This window comes from Microcaecilia unicolor, chromosome 3 (assembly GCF_901765095.1).
Source record: "Microcaecilia unicolor chromosome 3, aMicUni1.1, whole genome shotgun sequence".
NCBI lineage: Eukaryota > Metazoa > Chordata > Amphibia > Gymnophiona > Siphonopidae > Microcaecilia > Microcaecilia unicolor.
Window position 1 is genome coordinate 8701695 of NC_044033.1, and position 20635 is coordinate 8722329.

The 20635-nt window shown below is 48.4% G+C and overlaps 1 protein-coding gene across 1 annotated transcript in view; it reads left to right on the forward strand.

Moving 5' to 3' along the window:
* HSP90AB1 (heat shock protein 90 alpha family class B member 1) overlaps positions 1-18349 on the forward strand; it is a 29583-nt gene extending 11234 nt beyond the window's left edge. The window contains exons 2-12 of the mRNA XM_030195753.1: positions 2486-2632; positions 3974-4180; positions 4498-4657; positions 5219-5352; positions 5490-5798; positions 6756-6921; positions 7703-7893; positions 8827-8974; positions 9220-9488; positions 15693-16026; positions 17847-18349. Of these exons, the coding sequence (XP_030051613.1) occupies positions 2486-2632; positions 3974-4180; positions 4498-4657; positions 5219-5352; positions 5490-5798; positions 6756-6921; positions 7703-7893; positions 8827-8974; positions 9220-9488; positions 15693-16026; positions 17847-17959 (2178 nt within the window). The 3' untranslated portion in view covers positions 17960-18349. The remainder of the gene's footprint in view (positions 1-2485; positions 2633-3973; positions 4181-4497; positions 4658-5218; positions 5353-5489; positions 5799-6755; positions 6922-7702; positions 7894-8826; positions 8975-9219; positions 9489-15692; positions 16027-17846) is intronic.
* The last annotated feature ends 2286 nt before the right edge of the window (positions 18350-20635 follow it).

Consider the following 20635-nt stretch of genomic DNA (forward strand, 5'->3'; position numbering starts at 1 on the left):
GGGGGGGGGGTGCAACGGTGCCCCGCCCCGGGTGGCAGCCCCCCTTGCTACGCCACTGCCACACTGCAAACCTTAGGTACCAGGTTCAAATGTTAGTCCTTATGGTGACCTGATTCCTGGCATTTGTTGAGCTACGCCCTATAAGCCTATACTTTACCTGGTTTCAGTAGTAACTAATTCTTCCTCCTCCCTGCGATTTCTTTTTAAGCAGCCCCCCCCCCCCCCCCCTTTCTCCCTGGTTTCAGCAGTAACTAATTCTTCCTCCTCCCTGTAGCCCCTGCTTGGGGGGGGGGGGGGGAGAAGATGCTAATTTTCTTTCCTTTATAACCAACTTCCCCTTTCTCCCTGGTTTCTGTAGTATCTAGATTCTTCTCTAGCAGCCACTGCTGGGGGAGGAGGGTGTGAAGACCCTGAGGCTGACAGTACAGGGGTCTCACCACAAGTGGCCAGAGCTCCAGAGATTTGATTTTTTTTTTTTTTGTTGTTAAGTGGATGTTGTCTTCATCATCCTGGAAGTGTTAGTTTACTCTAGTAAAGATAAATAGCCATATCAGCCCTCCATAGAGTTGCTTCATTCTGTCAAGTCTTGGAGAGGTGGTATTTTATTATGGTTCTGTGCTTCTGGTCAAGATATGGTCTAGTTTGCTTTCACCAGTGTTGCTATTTATGCCCATTCTGGTGAGTGTCCTACATGCCTTAGATTGCTGAGCCTTGGCTTTCTTTCTGGAGCAGATTAAAGCCTATTGACGGTCTACCCAGATTTTGCTTCTGACCTAATCAGGATGGGGATAGCGGTCATCATCAGATGGCACCATTTCCAATTGACTATCAGATTGCATCTTCATTACTTATGCGCAGGTTGGGCTGATTGTAGATGGTCATGTCGAGGCTCTTAATGCCAAAGCCATGGCTGTCGGTAGCCCACTTGAGGTCCACCTCCATAGAGATTTGCAAAGCCTTGAACAGGATACCCAACAAGACAGCTGGTTTGGGTAAGCAGTCCTGCAGAACTGTTCTGTCTACAATCCCAACTCCACCCCAGCCCTGTTTTCTTCTGTTGCAGACCACCTGCACAACTAGAAAAGCAAACTGTTTCAGGTTAATTGAATAACGGGCCTTGAAGTTTCGAGTCCCTGTTGTCCTAGCATTCTTTTAGGTGGTCCTGGTAGCTAGGCATTCCCACCTGTGAAAATGATGGCCTGCTTGTCCTCAGAGAAAGCAGGTAATTGCATGTAGCGGATGTTTTTCCAAGGATAGCAGGCCAAGTATTCTCACACACCCTCCCAGTTAGCTTTTTACAATGACTGAGGAACCCATCCTCATGTGTTGGGGGCAGGAGAGCACCAGCAAATGTGCGGTGGGGACACTGCTAGAAAGTTCTTGATCTCGCTAGTCAGCGTCCGTATCGGGCTATCACCCAGCTGTGAGAATACTTAGCCAGCTGTCCTCAAAGAATACCTGGTACAGGTGAGTAACTTTTTGCTTTTCATGCTTCTTATCTCAGGAATAAGCATTGGATTTTCCTCGGGTCCACCCTATTAATGGTTTATAGGCTTAGCTTTCTGTGAACAAGTTCTGGAACTTATGTAAATAGTGTATTATCACTATACCAGACAGCCACAGAGATTCATGATCCAGACATTGCAGAGAATGAACTAGATGCTTCCCTTTTTATGCAGAACTGTTTAACTTGTGGGGTTGTCTTAGTAATGGCAATGTGTCAGATAATGCAAAGCAGCTATACTAAATAACGATCCAAGCCAATATGTGAAAGACGGCACGATCAATATTATACTAAGCCCTAGAACAGCAATCCACCTGTCAGAACAGGGCAAACCAGATTCCTATAGCTCTTAACCAGCAGAATAGACAGACTCTCTGTACAGAATAAGGGCAGGGCTGCCGAGAGGCCGGGCCTGCTGCCGCACCCCTCCGTCCACGGGGCCGGGCCCCTTGAATTCAAATCATAGCGTCTCACCTCGAGATAGCTTCCCTTCGGGCCTTCCCTCCCTGTGTCCCGCCCTCGCGCAAGTTACATCAGACGAGGGCGGGACACAGGGAGGGAAGGCCTGAAGGGAGGCGATCTGCAGACTGCTGCTGCTGCGCTTTCACACAGAGCAAGGTGGTGAGGCGCTATGATTTGAATGGAGGGGGCCCGGCCCGGTGTCGGACGGTTGACTGAGCCGAGGGCGGGTGGGACTGCGGTGCTGGGCCCCCCTTGGAGGCCCGGGGGAATTTTGTCCCCCCCTGCCCCTCCCCCTCTCGGCGGCCCTGAATAAGGGACCATAAATTTGAAATGGGACCTTGTTGAATTCAGGCTCTGCATGCAGTGCACAGCGGGATAAACTCAAAAATAAATTCTCCTATTACTACGCAAAATACAAAGATGACTGATGCACATCTCAGTCAGCAAAGGGAAAATAAGCTGTCCTCCAACATTGTAATCGGCACACTATTTTTAATCACTGCTCTTCTGTCCACCCAGATGCCTGAAGAAGTGCAGCATGGGGAAGAGGAAGTGGAGACCTTTGCTTTCCAAGCAGAGATTGCCCAGCTGATGTCCCTGATCATCAACACCTTCTACTCCAACAAGGAAATCTTCCTGCGAGAAATAATTTCTAATGCTTCTGATGTGAGTACCAAAGTATGGCCTGGAAACCTGCAATTGTGGCTGAAGGGAGTTGTAGAGCCATACTTCCCAAAGCCAGAGGAAATAAGAGAGTTAACATATACTGAGTGTGCAGGTGTGTATCATGTTTGGCTCTTAAAGACTAGTTGAGGATCCCAGGACATATTTGTCATACCCTGCAATGCAGTCCTTATTGGTTAGGTAGTTGCAGATCAGTTGAACTAGCCTCCTGTCTGTAGAACAGCAGCCCAGAGCTTAGCAACCAAAGGAAGGAGTGAGCCAGTAGCCTGCTATCATGCTAAATTTATCCCCTCTGAAATAGAAGAGGGCTTTCTCTAAACAGACTTCTGGAATAGATGTCTCATTTCAAGGAATCGCTAAAGCTGTGTCCTGTTTGTGTTAATACTTGGGCTTCACGTTACAACCCTGTTTGTCAGTCATTAACCCAGACTGAGACACAGTGAATGGAAGCTTACCTTTAGACCCTAACCCGGGCTCTCATTCCTCAGTGGCTACCCAGTACTTTGGCTGGTTCTTCTGACCCAGGCTGCTTTGCCTTCTTTCAGCCCCGTTGTGTAGTGAAGAGCCTTGGCATTAACACATGATTAATGTTGAGTGTTCCCAAGCGCTTGTGAAATAAGTGTTACACTTGATTATCTGTACTTGATTTCAAAACAAGTTGGAGGAAGGAGAGGTGTGAGTACTTGAATGCCAGCTTCTAATTTCTCTGGTAAACAAAAGTATTGGGTTGTACTCATGCCACACCTATGCCAACTGGCTTGGTACATGAACACTGTACCTGATTTTGTGGGATGTCTTGTTAGAAACATCAGCCTAATTCAGCAGGGAAAGCCATTTATTGGTGTAGCTTAAAAACAAAAGCTAATACATAAATGAAAAATAGCAGACTTGGGGCAGAAACACTGGACAGAGATTTCTGGCTGAGCTTTCCATCTGAGTAGCTTGTTGCATTCTAGCCCTGTAAGGCTAGTATCTTCCAACTCAAACATGACTGTAGGTACAGAAGGAAGTAGAGAGCCGCAGGGCCATGAGGGAAATACTAGGAATGTGTAAGCTTCCAAAAAGAAAAAAAAAATTTGAAATGGAAGAAAAAAAATCTATTAGGCCGGAAGACTGCCAATCTGTGCCACTTCTGATACATCAGTAACCCTGATTTTCTGTACAAGGAATGGTGCATGTGTCAATTTTGTACCACTTCTCCCCCACCCCAATCCCTCAATAGTTGCCCTAAGTAGTTTACAGATAAGTAACTTAAACCCACCAGGAGTGCCATGTAGAACCTTGGAGCATTAACCTTGGGACCCCTTCCTTTCATCCATACAGGCTCTGGATAAGATCAGATACGAGAGTCTGACAGACCCTTCCAAGTTGGATAGTGGCAAGGAGCTGAAAATTGACATCACCCCAAATAAGCAAGAACGCACACTGTGTCTGGTGGACACAGGCATCGGCATGACCAAAGCTGACCTTATCAACAACTTGGGGACTATTGCCAAGTCTGGCACCAAGGCCTTCATGGAGGCTTTGCAGGTAATCAACTGGTTGGTATCTGGCTGTTACAAGTGGTGTAGCCCAAATAGTTCTCAAACCTGTCCTGTTGGGTTTTCAGGATATCCCTAACAAATGTGCATGATTCAGATCTGTATATTGTGGAGGTGACACACATGCAAATCTCTTGCATATTAGGGATATCCTGAAAACCCAACTGGCTGGTAGTTCCTAGGACAGGCTTGAGAACTGGTGTAGACTCCTTTTGGATAGGTTCCATATTTTATTTGCTTGGCTGGAAGCTGCTGATGTTTTCAGCATACCTCCTCACATGAGACTCCCACTTTTCTCTCATGCAGGCTGGTGCTGACATCTCCATGATTGGTCAGTTTGGTGTGGGATTCTACTCTGCCTACCTTGTTGCAGAAAAAGTTGTGGTGATCACCAAACACAATGACGACGAACAATATGCATGGGAGTCTTCTGCTGGCGGTTCTTTCACCGTCCGTATTGACCATGGTATGTCAGACTGCTGAGGGACTTGGGTGGGTGGAATGAAAGTAGCCTGGTCTGCCTTTGGATCCTGTGACTATTTTCATACCCATGGAACATTTCCTGGATCTGTTCTCTGAACTGCTGAAGACGGGGGATGCTTCAAAAGCAGTATTCACAGCCCTGGGAGAGTATGTAACATAGTAAATGATGGGTCCTAGGTACCATGTAAGGGCAGCTTAAAGGATTAGTCCTTGGTCAAGGACCACTGCTTCTGTGATTGGGCTATTTAAAGAGAATACAGCCTGAGTATTTGTACTTGAAGGCTCATGGCACTAGGCCCTGGTTCTGATTCAGCACTAAGCCCAAAAAAGCAAGAGATATGGAAAGGTTTAGAAATGCCCCAATTGCTGACTTAATTTCTAACACTAGATTTACATGAACAGCTATAAAATGCAGTTTTGCTCGATGGGCATTCATGCTTTATTTCCACTGCCCTGTTCTTGGTTCATTGCTTGACATGTAAGGCCTATCCATGTCCCCCTCACTTTTAGCTTTACATAACACCCATTTCTCTTCTTGGAACAGGTGAACCTATTGGCCGTGGCACCAAAGTAATCCTTCATCTGAAGGAAGACCAGTCTGAATACCTGGAGGAGAAGCGTATTAAGGAGGTGGTGAAGAAGCATTCTCAGTTCATTGGATACCCCATAACTCTCTATGTAGGTAGCTAGGAGTCCAGATCTGAGAGAGAAAAATGCCTTCCTGCACTGTACCCCCCCCCAGCCCATCTGGAGCAGTAGTGTCATGGTGCTGGCACAAATAATTGACCTTGTCTTGACCTGCTTCTCTATTTCAGTTGGAGAAGGAGCGTGATAAGGAGATCAGTGACGATGAGGCAGAAGAAGAAAAGATGGAGGAAAAGAAGGAAGAGGAAGAAAGCGGTGAAGACAAACCAAAAATTGAGGATGTGGGCTCAGATGATGAGGAGGATGGAAAAGAGAAAAAGAAGAAGACGAAAAAGATCAAGGAGAAGTACATTGACCAAGAAGAGCTGAACAAGACCAAACCCATCTGGACCCGCAACCCTGATGACATCAGCCAGGAGGAGTATGGGGAATTCTACAAGTCTCTCACCAATGACTGGGAAGACCACCTGGCTGTGAAGGTAACTTCTGGAGAGTGCTGCTTTCCAGGAAGGGCACCTAGGATGGGAACAGAGGGAGCTGCTAATGAAATGCTACCTGCTTCACCAAGGGGGAGGTATCAACCTGCTAGTGCGAGAGGGGAGCTTGGATCACATGTAATGAGGCAGATAATTGTCCTCATTATGGAACCCTGCTGAACCGAGAGTTTGGCTGTACTATATAAATGTCCTTCCTGTCTCTGCTTTCCTCCTTTCTCCTTAAGTTAATTTGATCACATCTGAAAGAATCTGGAGATAATGGGACTGGAATTTTTTATTCAATTAGTTGTCCCTTCCGTTCTTGCATGGCAAAAGAACCTGGATTAAATTAGCACCTTTTCAGTTTAGTGTACCAGAATGTAATGCACCATGAGCTAGTTTTTACCACACCTGAAGGGCTTATCTAGGTTAGTAGCCGAATCAGAAAAATCACAGGGCATTGCAGTAGGAAAGTGGCGTGGGGGGCGGTCCGCCCCGGGTGCATGTGCTGGGGGGGGGTGTCGGCTCGCTGGTTCCCTGCTCTTTCTGCCCCGGAACACGTTACTTCCTGTTCCAGGGCAGGGAAGTAGCAGAGCCGATGCAGCTCCCAGTGATGTGCACTGGGGGCGGATCGGCCCTCCCGCCTGCCCCCCCCCCCCCCCTGCTGAAAGGTAGGGTGCTTTTCGGGGGGGGGGGGGGGATGCGCAGCGGCGACCCGCCCCGGGTGTCAGGCACCTTTGCTACGGCACTTCAGTAGGATCAAAAGTCCTAGTTTACCTGGTTTTTGGCTCACTGGTCTAACCATTAGGCTCTGCTCTGATCACGCTTGTGCTTGGCATTAGTTAAATGCTGCAAAGAGTGAGCTCTGCCAGTGCTTGGCATTTAGTTAGGTGCCATTGTATACAGTATGCATGGTAGGTCTGCATAATCACTGACGGGCACTCCCTTTTTCTTCTGAAGCATTTCTCTGTAGAAGGCCAGCTGGAGTTCCGGGCCTTGCTGTTCATCCCCCGCCGGGCCCCCTTTGACCTCTTTGAGAACAAGAAAAAGAAGAATAATATCAAGCTGTACGTGCGAAGAGTCTTCATCATGGACAGCTGTGATGAGCTGATCCCCGAGTACCTGAGTAAGTAGTGGAGGAGTGGCCTAGTGGTAGGGGTGGTTGACTTTGGTCCTGGGGAACTGAGGAACTGAGTTCGATTCCCACTTCAGGCACAGGCAGCTCCTTCTGACTCTGGGCAAGTCACTTAACCCTCCACTGCCCCATGTAAGCCGCATTGAGCCTGCCATGAGTGGGAAAGCGCGGGGTACAAATGTAATAAAAATAAAATAGATACCATTGGAGATTCTACGTGGAATGTTGCTACTATTGGAGATTCTACATGGAATGTTGCTATTCCACTAGCAACATTCCATGTAGAAGGCTGCGCAGGCTTCTGTTTCTGTGAGTCTGACGTCCTGCACGTATGCACAGAAGCAGAAGCCAGCGCGGCCACATTGGTGATTTGCAAGGGCCGACTTCTACATGGAATGTTGCTAGTGGAATAGCAACATTCCATGTAGAATCTCCAATAGTAGCAACAGTGGAGGAGTGGCCTAGTGGTTAGGGTGGTGGACTTTGGTCCTGAGGAACTGAGTTTGATTCCCACTTCAGGCACAGGCAGCTCCTTGTGACTCTGGGCAAGTCACTTAACCCTCCATTGCCCAAGGTACAAATAAGTACCTGTATACAATATGTAAGCCGCATTGAGCCTGCCATGAGTGGGAAAGCGCGGGGTACAAATGTAATAAAAATAAAATTTCTCTCCCTGCCCCACACTTCTTTCACCCTGAGACAAATGGAAAGTTGTCTGCTGGGGTGTGACTGGGCTGATCTTGAGTACCTGTCAAGCCTCTGTTCTTTTCAGACTTTATTCGTGGTGTGGTGGATTCAGAGGATCTTCCCCTCAACATCTCCCGTGAAATGCTTCAGCAGAGCAAGATCTTAAAGGTTATACGGAAGAACATTGTCAAGAAGTGTCTGGAACTCTTCTCTGAGCTGGCAGAGGACAAGGAGAACTACAAGAAGTTCTATGAGGCTTTCTCTAAAAACCTGAAGGTGAGGAGATGACTGGGTGGGGGTGCCATGAGGCATGCCAGAGTCTGGGGCACTGAAAGTGGCAGGCCAGGGCCTGAGGGAAATGCCGTGCAGAAAAGCCCAAAAAGCTTGGTGATTCAAACCAAAGTTGGTTAACAATGATTTTATCTGCAATGCTAAGATTTCCTTTTTCTGACAGTTTAATCACTACCAAATAACTTGTTGGTTATGTCCAGTGACCACCAGATGGAGACAAAGTAGTTTTGTTTTGTTTTTTCCTCCCATAACGGTAGAACACTTTCTCCAGTAGATGGATAACTGGGCCATGTAGGACTTGAGGTGGCTGACCTAACTGGTCTTCAGTTGAGTTTCCATTTTTGGGCTTACTTTTCTGGTCCAGTGTTAAACTGAGGTTCAGTGAAGTAGGGGTGCCTTCTGGGCTTTCTCCTGATTGTAAACTGTTTCACTGGAGTTAGGGGAGGTGGGTGCCTTGCTCAGCTTAAGCTCCTTAACAAAAATGAGGCGGGGGGGGGGGGCAGCTTGTATATGTTGGGTCTGAATTCCTAGCTACCAATACTTCTTTCAGAAGATTGCCTGCAAGAGGTGACTGTTTTTTCCTTTTTTGAATGGACTATTGGGCACTTAAATGATTTATTAGGCTAAAATTCACATCTCTTATCTATTTCATTTATATCCCTCCACATTGTCCAATAGATCAGGTTCAATGTAGCCATAAAATACAATATCTGCATATGCTGATCTGTACTATGAACAGGGTGCATATAGTCTAAGAACCAGCTATTCGCTGGAGTGACAAACGACTTCTCAGGCTTCTACTTGGTTTAAAACAGAATTGCACTGCAGGCTTCTTTTAAAACCAGCTTCAGCTTTCAAGGAAAATGTAGAGAGATGGCTGTGTCTGCACACTTTAAATCTGCCCTCTTCCTCCCACAGCTTGGCATCCATGAGGACTCTGCCAACCGGAAGAAACTTTCCGAGCTGCTGCGCTACCATACATCACAGACTGGTGATGAGATCGCTTCACTGACAGAGTACGTCTCTCGCATGAAGGAGACTCAGAAGAACATTTATTACATCACTGGTAAGTACCTTGGTCCCTGGGCTTCTCTTCCTGGGGTGGAAGCACAAAGCGTCAAACTGCTTCCACAGTGCAGTCATCTGTGGATGACTCTTAAGCTCTTTGCCGATCAAGACCTCTTGTGCTCTTTGTAAGCCCTGGGTCAGTGATGACTATTGCAGTCCACCGGACAACGGATGTGTAACAATTCTCTCTCCCCCCCCCCCCCCCCCCCCCCCCCCCCCCCCCCCCAATGTCTCCCGTGGCAGGTGAAAGCAAGGAGCAGGTGGCCAACTCTGCCTTTGTGGAGCGTGTGCGGAAACGTGGCTTTGAGGTGGTCTACATGACTGAGCCGATAGATGAGTACTGTGTCCAGCAGCTGAAGGCATTTGACGGCAAGAACCTGGTCTCGGTCACCAAGGAGGGGCTGGAGCTCCCAGAGGATGAGGAGGAAAAAAAGAAGATGGAGGAGAACAAAGCCAAGTTTGAGAACCTTTGCAAGCTGATGAAAGAGATCCTTGACAAAAAGGTGGAGAAGGTGAGTGGACAAGGACAGTACTGGTATGATGGCTGCACCCCATCTTGGGATGTAGGTGGTGGGGAGCTGGTGTAACTGCTCTCCATCCTAAAATGAGGGAGGGGGAAAGGTACTCCTAGGGCAGAAATGAGTGTTGCGAGTGATGTAAGGATGGGGAATGGGGTACCCCACCCACTTTGCAGTACAGCCTGTAACTTAGTCACACGGCCAACTCTGGCTTGCATTGTGTACAGACCTGATGAGGAGCAGAGTTCTACAGACATGCCTATAAAAGTGTAAACTTGTGTAGGCAAGATTTTTTTTTTTTTTTGTAATAAAAAATCAAATAAGTAGAAATTAAAATATTCCATAGCGTCTCACAAATCAATCCGGAGACTTGTGGGTTTGTGTCCCTCTATCAGCAGGTGGAGATATAGCAGACCTCGGACCTGTGGACCTGTGCAGCCAGCTGAACCTCAGTATTCTCTCTATCTAGCAGGTGGAGGGACATCTGTGCAGCTGTGATCTGGCTACTGGTGTCCTTTGGGCCTAGTTTAGCAAAGACAGGGGTTGAGTGGCTGTTTGTAGCTTGTGGTGTACACCTGGTGGTGCCAGATCCCTCCCAGTCTCCCCCTACCTTCCCTCCGTCGGCCGGGGCTGTTGGCCTGATCAGGTGTTCTCTTTCTCTCCTGACAAAAAAAAAAAAAAGGTAAGCAGTGGGCGCCATTTTTCCTCTCAGGCGCGACCCGCTCCGCACATGGTGGTAGATAGGCTAGAGGCGCAGCACGCTTCTCTGGCCCAGGCTCCGATGGAGGGAAGCGATGTGGAGGGAGCAGAGGAGTCCTTTTCAGTTCCTTTTTTTCCCCGGATTTTGTTTTACTAATGCACAATGCCTTTCTTTTGAAGCAGTCAGGAGCTTCTCTTCAGGCAGCCCTGTCTCTTCCTCCGCAAACTTCAGTTGTGGCAGCCTCTCTCTTTCCTGCCAAAACGTCCCCAGATGGAGATTTTGGATCCCGAGGAGCTATCTGACACAGATGGCCCGGTTTTGTCTCCGAGCTGTCCCTCAGAATCATTGGCAGATGAGGTCACCCTGCCCTCTGAGGAAGGGGATGATCCGACGGCTGCCCACCTTTTTCGCAGGGAAGAGCTTCCCTCCCTGATTGTTCGGGCTTTTGAGGTTTTGGCCATTTCACCCTCTGAATCGTCAGGGGGAACGGGTCCGGTGCCTTCCATTATGTCTGGCATCAAATGCCCACCTCGTTCCTTTCATGTGCATGAGGCCATGAAAATCCTTATTTCAGCGCAGTGGGATACGCCGGACAGTGGGCTTAAGGTTGCTTAGAGCTATATTGCGTCTTTACATTCTACCTGCTCCTGACTTAGACTTGCTGAAGGTCCCTACAGTGGATTCTGTAATCACAGCAGCCACTAAGAAAACCACTCTCCCTGTGGAGGGGGGCACGGCGCTCAAGGACCCTCAGGATCATAAGTTGGAGACTTTGTCCTTTGAAGTAGCGACCCTTTCCCTGCAGGCCTCAGTTTGTGGCTCCTATGTGGCGCAGGCATGCTTATCGTGGGTACAGAAAGCCTCCTGCAGAAGATCTCGTGGCTGTTTTGTCAGCCTTGGAATCTGGTTTAGCCTTCCTTGCGGATCTTCTTTATAATCTTTTGAGGGCTTCGGCAAAGGAGGTTTCCCTAGCGGTCACCACGCGTCGCTAGCTGTGGTTGCAGCATTGGGCTGCAGACGTGGCCTCTTAAGTCATGTTTAGCAAGGCTTCCTTTTAGGGGAAAGCTTTTGTTTGGGACAGACCTAGAACAGATTGTGGAGGACCTCAGTGACTCTTAAGGGCCAGCATCTCCTGCAGGACAGGTCCAAGTTTCTGCGACCTGTGGGACCTAGATCTAAGTTTTTAGGGATACACGGCGTTACCGTCCAGTTCGCAGGGCCTCTTTTCAGAGAGCAAGTTCTTCTCACAGGCCTCAGCCCTTTCGAGGTGACAGGCGGGCCTTCCTTTCCAGTAACAGAAACCAGCCCGCAGCCAGGTCCGCCCAATGATGGGGCCCTGGTCCATATCCAGCTGGTTATTGGGGGCAGACTGTCCCTATTCTTGGTGGAGTGGACCAGGGTAACATCCAACGAATGGGTCTTGGAGGTTTTCAGAGACTGCTACAAGTTAGAATTGGCTCGTCCGATAAACTCTTTTCTGGAATCTCCTTGCAAGTCTCCCGCCAAGGTACAGGCGGTTCGTCACACCCTCCTCAACTTACGACTGGGTGCTGTCCAGCCTGTATCCCCAGCAGAAAGAGGGTGCGGTCGATACTCCCATTTATTTTGTGGTGCCAAAAAAGGGTGGTTCTTGGCGACCCATCCTAGATCTCAAGGGTATCAAGTCCTTACGGGTTCGGCATGGCCTGCCCACAGGCGTTTTCTTTGCTTTGCAGTGCTTGGTCATCATTTTCAATTCAAAGTGGCAGCCTATCTCAGGAAGGAAGGGATTCAGGTCCATCCTTATCTAGACGACTGGCTGGTATGGGCGTCTTCTTTTGGGGAGAGTCGGTGGGCCACCGACAGAGTGGTCAGGTTGCTTCAATCACTTCGTTGGGTGATCAACTTCCCAAAGTGCAGCCTTACGCCCTCCCAGACACTGGAGTACTTGGGGAGTGTGCTTCAATACCCGAACAGGGTTAGTTTCTCTTCCTTTAGCTCGAGCACAGCGGTTACAGGGTCAGTTGTGAACTCTGTTCCAGACTCCGAACCCGCGGGCTTGGGACTATGTACAAGTTCTGGGTTCCATGGCCTCCAGTTTGGACGTCATAAAGTTGGCCACAGCTCACATGCGCCCCCTGCAGTGGCACCTTCTGAGCCGTTGGTCTCCGCTCTCTGAGGATTACGAGGTTCGGGTGCCATGGTCCCGTCTGCACACTTATCATGCGCTGGTGGTTCATTCAAAAGAATCTGGTATCGAGCATTCCTCTGGCAACCCCGGAGTGGAAGATTGTGACCACGGATGCGTCGCTGTTGGCACCTTCTGAGCCGTTGGTCTCCGCTCTCTGAGGATTACGAGGTTCAGGTGCCATGGTTGGCCCGTCTGCACACTATCATGCACTGGTGGTTCATTCAAAAGAATTTGGTATCTGGCATTCCTCTGGCAACCCCGGAATGGAAGATTGACCATGGATGTGTCACTGTCCGAGTGGGGGGGTTCATTGCCTCCAACAGACAGCCCAGGGCATTTGGACCTCAACGAAGGTGTCTTGGTCCATCAACTGCTTGGAGTTGCGGTTGATTTGTCTGGCCCTTTGGAAGTTTGTCTCTTCTCTGCGGTTGCCCGGTTCGGGTTCTCTCTGACAATGTGATGGAGGTCGTATACGTGAACCGTCGGGGCACCAGGAGTGCACCACTGGTGCGCGAGGCGGCTCTGATCTGCCGTTAGGCGGAGACTCATCTCTCTTTCTTGACGGCGGTTCATATAGCGGGGGTCACAATGTGCAAGCGGACTTTCTCCGTCACCACCAGTTGGAGCCGGGGGAGTGGACACTTTCCCCTCTGGCTTTCGATCAGATAGCGGCCCGTTGGGGGATGCCGGTGATGGATTTAATGGCCACCGCATTCAATGCAAAGGTTCCCCATTTCTACAGCAGGGGATGAGAGCTGGGCTCAAAAGGCATCGATGCTCTTCTACAGCCTTGGCCCAGGGGCCTACTCTATGCCTTTCCCCCGTGGCCAATGGTGGGCAGGTTACTGACTCGCATTGCCAGTCATCCTGGTCGAGTGATCCTGGTGGCACCGGATTGGCCCAGACGTCCCTGGTACGCAGATATGGTCAGGCTCCTATTCGATCATCCTCTCTGGCTCCAGGCGCAGGATGGTCTCTTGCTGCAGGGACCAGTCATAATGGAGGATCCCTCCCCCTTTGGTCTTACAGCCTGGCCCTTGAAAGGGCGAAGTTGAGAAGGAAAGGCTATCCAGACATCGTTATCACTACGATGCTGCAGATTCGGAAAAGATCCACCTCGATAGCTTATGCTAGGGTGTGGCGTTCCTTCGATTTGTGGTGTGCAAGTTCGGGATTGTCAAGGGCTTCGGCTTCAGTATCTGTTATCCTCGCGTTTCTTCAGGAGGCTGTACAAAAATCGCTCTCGTTGAGTTCTCTTAAGGTGCAGGTGGCAGCTCTGGCATGCTTTAGAGGCCGGCTTCAGGGGGTGTCCATCGCCTCCCACCCAGATGTGGGTCGTTTTTTGAGGGGCGTAAATCAGTTGCGTCCTCCACATATGCTGGTTCTGCCATCCTGGAACCTTAATCTAGTTCTCAAAGTGGAGGAGTGGCCTAGTGGTTAGGGTGGTGGACTCTGGTCCTGAGGAACTGAGTTCGATTCCCACTTCAGGCACAGCTCCTTGTGACTCTGGGCAAGTCACTTAACCCTCCATTGCCCCAGGTACAAATAAGTACCTGTATAAGTAAGCCACATTGAGCCTGCCATGAGTGGGAAAGTGCGGGGTACAAATGTAACTAAAAAAAAAAAAAGCGCTTCAGCGTCGTCCTTTCGAACCCTTATCGGGGATTACGGTTAAGGATCTCACCTTGAAGGCGATTTTCCTAGTAGCCATTACTTCGGCTCGGAGAATTTGAGTTGCAGGCTCTTTTTTGCAGAGACCCCTCCTGCGTTTTACGGAGGCGGGGGTTTCGATTAGGACAGTGCCTTCGTTTTTGCCCAAAGTCCCTGCATTTGCTGGCTTTTTGCCGGGAGGATTACCCCAAGCAATTCCGGGCTCTTCGCTGCCTTGACGTGAGACGGGCTCTTAGGTATTTGGAGGTGACCAATGAATTTATTTTTTCAGACCATCTCTTCATCCTTTTTGTAGGCAGTAAGAAGGGGCATATGGCTTCCAAGGCCACCATAGCCTGTTGGGTGCGAGAGGCCATCACTTCGGCCTACGTGGCTTTGGGCAAGCAAGCCCCTGCGCAAATTTGTGCTCACTCTATGCGAGCTCAGGCTTCCTCCTATGCAGAGTCCCATTTGGTTTCTCTGGAAGAAATTTGCAGAGCCGCTACATGGGCTCCGTATGTTCACTCATCATTGGGTAGATGTGGCAGCTTGGCAAGATGTGATGTTTGGCTCATCTGTGATTTCTGCCAGGTTGGGGGTGTCCCACCGTACTTGAGGACTGCTTGGGTACATCCCACAAGTCTCTGGATTGATCTGTGGGACGCTATGGAAGGATAATTCTTACCTGATAATTTTCTTTCCATTAGTCCCAAAAGATCAATCCAGAGGCCCCCCTGGATTTACTGGCTGCAGTTTTGTTTCGGTTGGTTAGTTTTTTTGGGTTTTGTTGTTCTGAATGTGCCTTTGTTTGATTAAATAATAAATTTGGAAGTGGTGGAAGTATGTTGAGTACTTGGTCTGACAATGGCAGAAGAGTTTTCTATTGTTTCCATTCCACTGCTTTGGTATCATTCATACTGAGCTTTACTTGGCTGCACAGGTCCACATATAGCAAACCTCAGAGGTTCTCTCTATCTCCACCTGCTGGTAGAGGGACACAACCCATAAGTCTTCTGGATTGATCTGTTGGGACTAATGGAAAGAAAATTATCAGGTAAGAATTAATTTTTCCATGGTCAACTAGTGGGATGTGGTTTTCGGAGATTATAAATCCTATTTTGTCATCCTTGGCTTCTTTAGAAGCCAAAGCATTGAGGTGGGATGACTTTCAGCCCTATTTTTCTGTTGTGATTGAACTTTTCTTTTCACTATTCTGTTCTGTGCTGTCCATATTTCAACAGCACTTCAGCAGATTACACATTTTATATACCATAATACTGTTTTTGTAGAGTCCAGAGCCTGGGAATAGCATGAGCCGTTTCCCAAAACACAGGGTAAGCAAAAGTGAAAGGAAAATGTACAAGATGGGCAGCATTCAGCCTGTGGCCCCTCTCTTTTGGAGGGGGTGGGGTGGTGTTTGAATTTCCTATAATGTATATAGAAACATCACACACAAAAAGCTTTTGCTGCTGGTGCCCAAAGACAGGGGGGATATGGTTCAGCCTTACATAGGAGAACACTCTTGACGTAAGTGATGTTCGCTTCCCTTGTGCAGCAGCGGCCTCAGTGTGATCGTTTGCATGCTGCCCACTTAACACAGAAAAGGTCTCGTCTGCCTAGTCCTCAAGTGTGTGAAATGTTCTGTATCTGAGGTTCTCACCACCTAACCTCTCCCCAGGTGACTGTGTCCAACCGTTTGGTATCCTCACCTTGCTGCATTGTCACCAGCACCTATGGCTGGACAGCCAACATGGAAAGGATCATGAAGGCTCAGGCCCTGCGTGACAACTCCACAATGGGCTACATGATGGCTAAGAAGCACCTGGAGATCAACCCCGACCACCCCATCATGGAGACCCTGCAGCAGAAGGCAGAGGTAGACAAGAACGATAAGGCAGTGAAGGACCTGGTGGTGTTACTCTTTGAGACCGCGCTGCTTTCCTCTGGCTTCTCACTGGATGACCCCCAGACCCATTCCAACCGTATCTACAGGATGATCAAGCTGGGTCTAGGTAAGCATAAGAGCGCCCTCTTCAGGGGCTATGGGAAAACAGTAGTTTCATTTCTGTAAAGGATGTAGGCAGGGGACAACTGAAGCCAACACTAGGAGTGACATAACTAAAGCTTTATAGAAACACTCTTTGAAAATTGAGTATTTTTTTTTCTACTCTTAAGTTAAGCCTTTTACATACACTCTTTAGTGCCAGTTGTCAACCTAAATAGGGCTGTATTTAGGCAAAAATTCACTTTAGGACTCTTGTAGACGTTTCTACAGTTTTTTAATAGCCAGATTTTTCTAAAGACATGGCAGCATCCCTGTGAATGCATCTGAGGACAAGATGTATATGTTAGGAATTTGAATAGCTTTCAAGTGGTGCTGCCTCTGTGTGGATCCAGGCATTGATCATTGCCTGAAGACCAGCTTCACCCTCCCCACCTTCATCTGTTCTCACGGTAGTTGATAAGGGAAGGGGGAAGTACAGAAGAATATGGAGATTTGTCTCAGCTGTTCAGAGCCTGATTTACTAGGCTGATTTTCCTATTCAGACTAAGGGGAGGGTGTGGGGAGCTTGGCTTATTAAATTAAATCAGTCCCTTAATGTGAGACACAGGCAGAAAGTGTAACTTTGAGCCCCTCACCCAATCCAGTTGCCTCTCTCAATCCCCAACCCAGTCAAGCGTCTCCATCAGTCACCATCCTCTACTCATCTTCTAGCCCTGTTCATTCACCCCTCCCTACTAGAACAGGGTCTTTTGCAGAAACCCCTATTCTGCTCTCAAGAGGAGCTCTGAACTCTGTAGCTCCAACTCGCAGTGCAATTGGAACAGTAGAATTAAAAAGACGGGTAGTTTGAGATGAGCAGGGGTGTCCCTTGATGCTGCGTGGTGGGACTTTGTGCCTTTTTGGTTTTATCTCAGACGCAAAACCCCAGCTTTTAAACCAAACAGCTGTGGTTATTCATTCCATTTCAACAGCACTAACACAGCACTAACATTAATACTTCAGTTAAGCCAGTAGTTTCCAAAACTGGTCCTAGAAGCACCCCAGCCAGCCAGATTTCAGGCTATCCACAATGACTATTCATGACAAATTTGCATTCACTTACCTCCACTGTTTGCAAATCTCCTCCCTCATGAATATTCATTATAGATATTCTGAAACCCTGATTGGCTGGGATGCCTCCAGGATCAGGTTTGGAAACCACTGAGTTAAGCTGTTTGGGTTGCTTAAAGTTCAAGGAGAAGGTTAAAGGTTTAAGGGTTAACTATGTAGATGGCCATATTCTCTCTAATGGCCTGGCTTTAGAAAACCCTGGAAATTTTCATCCACCCCCTGGAATTTGCAGTAACTGGTATTGCTGCCCTTCCCCCCACTCCCAATGACTGCATCCTTTTTACCTTTTTCTCACTGTTCTGACCTTGAGCATTCACAAGTGCTCAAGGCCCTGCCGTAACCCCGAGCAGAAGTGAAGAGGGATGTGGAAAACTGAGGAGAGCAGGGTGGTGGAGGAGAGAAATGCAGCCTCCATTAATAGCTCCCTCTAGACTTCAGGAAGCCCACTGTTTCTAAGAACCTGGGTGAAGTATATAAGCAGTGGCAGATGCTGTGGACACTTGGTGGAAAAATTAAGGACTAAGAAGCAGGAACACGGCTTTATGGGGGAGCATAAGTCTGCTGTGATGCCACTGCTTGAAGTGTGCTCTACTCTGGAGTAGTCAGGCTAGCAGTTGGTTTGGGGAGGGCTTTTCCTAGTCTTGCCCCTGGGGTCAGAAATGCTCCCGCTAGGCTAGCCTGTATTTCGGATAGGACTGAGCCTTTCTTTTTCTACAGGCATAGATGAAGAGGAAGTAACACCAGAAGAGAGCAGCACCACCGCTGTTTCGGATGAAATCCCACCGCTGGAGGGAGATGAGGATACATCCCGCATGGAGGAGGTGGATTAACGTGCTGTGCTGCTGTCCTCCTCCCCCACCACAGACACAGGAAGCTGGTTCTTACACCGTGGGCTGTCTTGCCTCTTATGTCTGCTGTGATTTTTGGCTGGGGGTGGGATAAAAGCATGTATAGCTGTTCTTGTCCTCTTGAGACTTTACTTCCATGCGGCTGCTATTCCCTCTCAACATTGACAGGCTGGGCCAGCAATGCTCACAATGTAATTTAATGCCAGTAAGATTATACCTTTGGGGACCCCCTTTTCTTGCTGGATAAGTTGTCTCGGCATCTGATTTATCCTGCACCGGAATGTCTGTCCTTCCTGTGAAGGGCACCTGTGTCGGTTTTTGTGTTCTAAAAAATTAATGTATTCAGAATAAAGAGTGCTGTTTTTACACTGACTTAAAGATTAGCCCATTCTTGTCCGTGCTAGTCCTGCTTCAACTACAAGTGTAAAAGTAGGCAGGGAAAACGTTCTTCCTGTCTTGGCATCCACTGCTGTTAGCCAGTGCAGTTTGTTCCTGCCCTCTAGCAATCCCAACTCAGTACACAGAACTGTGCCCTTTTATCCTACAGCTTTTCAAATTAATGAAGACTTTACAATGAAATATCGTTCACATGGTGACTTCCAGATCTACTCCCTTCAGGGTTTCCTTTGAGCCACCAGCGTGGGCTGTATCTGGCCTCGATGAACCCCAAGACTGCCAGCCACAGAGAGGAGAGACCTCGAAAGAAGTCTCGTGTGGGCCCTGACCCCAGGCGCCCAGATCCAAAGCTGCAGCCATCAAACACAGGAATTGCAAATAGTCCCAGAGCCTGAGATTCTGGACCTGTAACTGAAGCTTGCCGATTCTTCTCGCACTTACCCGCTCGGTTCTAAGGATGGGGATGTCCAAATATTATAGGAATTGGTTGTTGGTGAAATTTGATCTTAGCCCTGCTGAATTCACAGTTCTCATCCATAAATTTCACCTGGATCAACTAATCATTCTGATGGAATTAGCCGGGATACTTTACTTGCAGAGCACAGCCAGCAACCATCTTAGAAAAGACTGAAAGGCAGAGCCTGAAACTGAAAATGGCTTCCCAGCACTTGGAATTATTTTGATGGGATACATGGAGGTAGACCTTGGATAGTAATGGTAGCAGCAGTAAGTGAAGAAAATTGATGAAATTAGAGTTCCAAAGATTATTGATGCAGAATGGAAACCTGCAAAGCTCTTCTGATGTGCTTCAGGTCTGAAATGAGCCATATGCACTTGCTCTTGGCCATTACACAAAACTGACGGAGCAGGAACCCAGCCACATTCTGTGGCCAGGGCTGGGCCACTGCTCCACCTGCTGCAGCCATATCAAACTTCCTTAGCGTCCCTCCAGACCGGACCAGGATTGAACTGATGGGTTGTGCTCGCCTTCCAGCAGGTGGAGACTGAGAAAATACTGACTGGTGGGTTATGCATTCCTTCCAGCAGGTGCAGACTGAGAACTCTACAGAGCCAATAAGAGCCCTGGCCAACTAGCCCTAGATTCAGTATTCTCAGTCTCCAGCAGGTGGAAGGAGGTGAGCCCTTCAGTCTCTTCTGGGATTTTTCCCTTTCTAAATTTTAGTTTCTATACTAGCTAACGGACTGTACACAAGTACAGTGGAGGAGTGGCCTAGTGGTTAGGGTGGTGGACTTTGGTCCTGGGGATCTGAGGAACCAAGTTCGATTCCCAGCACAGGCAGCTCCTTGTGACTCTGGGCAAGTCACTTAACCCTCCATTGCCTGCCGCACTGAGCCTGCCATGAGTGGAAAAGCGCGGGGTACAAATGTACCAAAAATAAAAATAAATAAAATACTGACATACTGGAACAGACTGAAGGTCGGTCAAGCCCAGTGGCCAATCCAGGCAATCCAGTAGTCCATACTGCTGGCATCACTTGTCTTGGCTATTCCTTCTTTCTCCCCAAAAGGACCAAGACTCATCAGGGCTGTGCCTTCGTTAGGACATAGGGGATCTCCCTGCATGGCATCTCCTGAAATCCTTATCCCTTTAAATGGGAGCAGTTTTGGGAGCTGCTTGTCCATGACCGCATAAGAGATTTAGGTTCACCCTTGACCAGTTTGTCCAAATCCTCCCTAGGGAGCTTGCTTAACTGGATCTTGGTCACAGCCACAATTCTCACCAGTTTTGAGACTAGACAAAGCAACTGCCTATTTCCAGTTTTTGCTGCGTCTCTCATTCCTGCCCAATGAGACTGGGAGCTGCTGAGTCCAGTGAAGTTAAGCTTTGGCAACATTTAGCTTTCACATGGGGCCAAAACCTGTTTTCAAGATCATGTCACGTGGATCCTTAACAGCTGTACCCCCCCCCCCCCCCCCCAATTCTGAAATAGTAGTCTTGCATGTCATGTTACCAAGGCATCCAGCTTGGGCAGCCAAAGCTGCTCCTGCTCTATCCATTTCTGAGGGTCTATTAAGAGCAGGTAAGTAAGTATTGCTAGCAAACTTGATGACTTAAAGCTTGGATAGAAAAGATCTGCTTTTATTTTTGGTAAAGCCAAAAAAATACAGCTTTGTCCTGTGTGGCTTTTTTCCTCTCCACCCCCACCCCTTCAGCTGCCCTCAACAAAGCACATCATTTATAGGCCCTTAACCAGAGGACAGGAGCCAAAATTGTCACATAGGATATATTTGGCAGTAAGT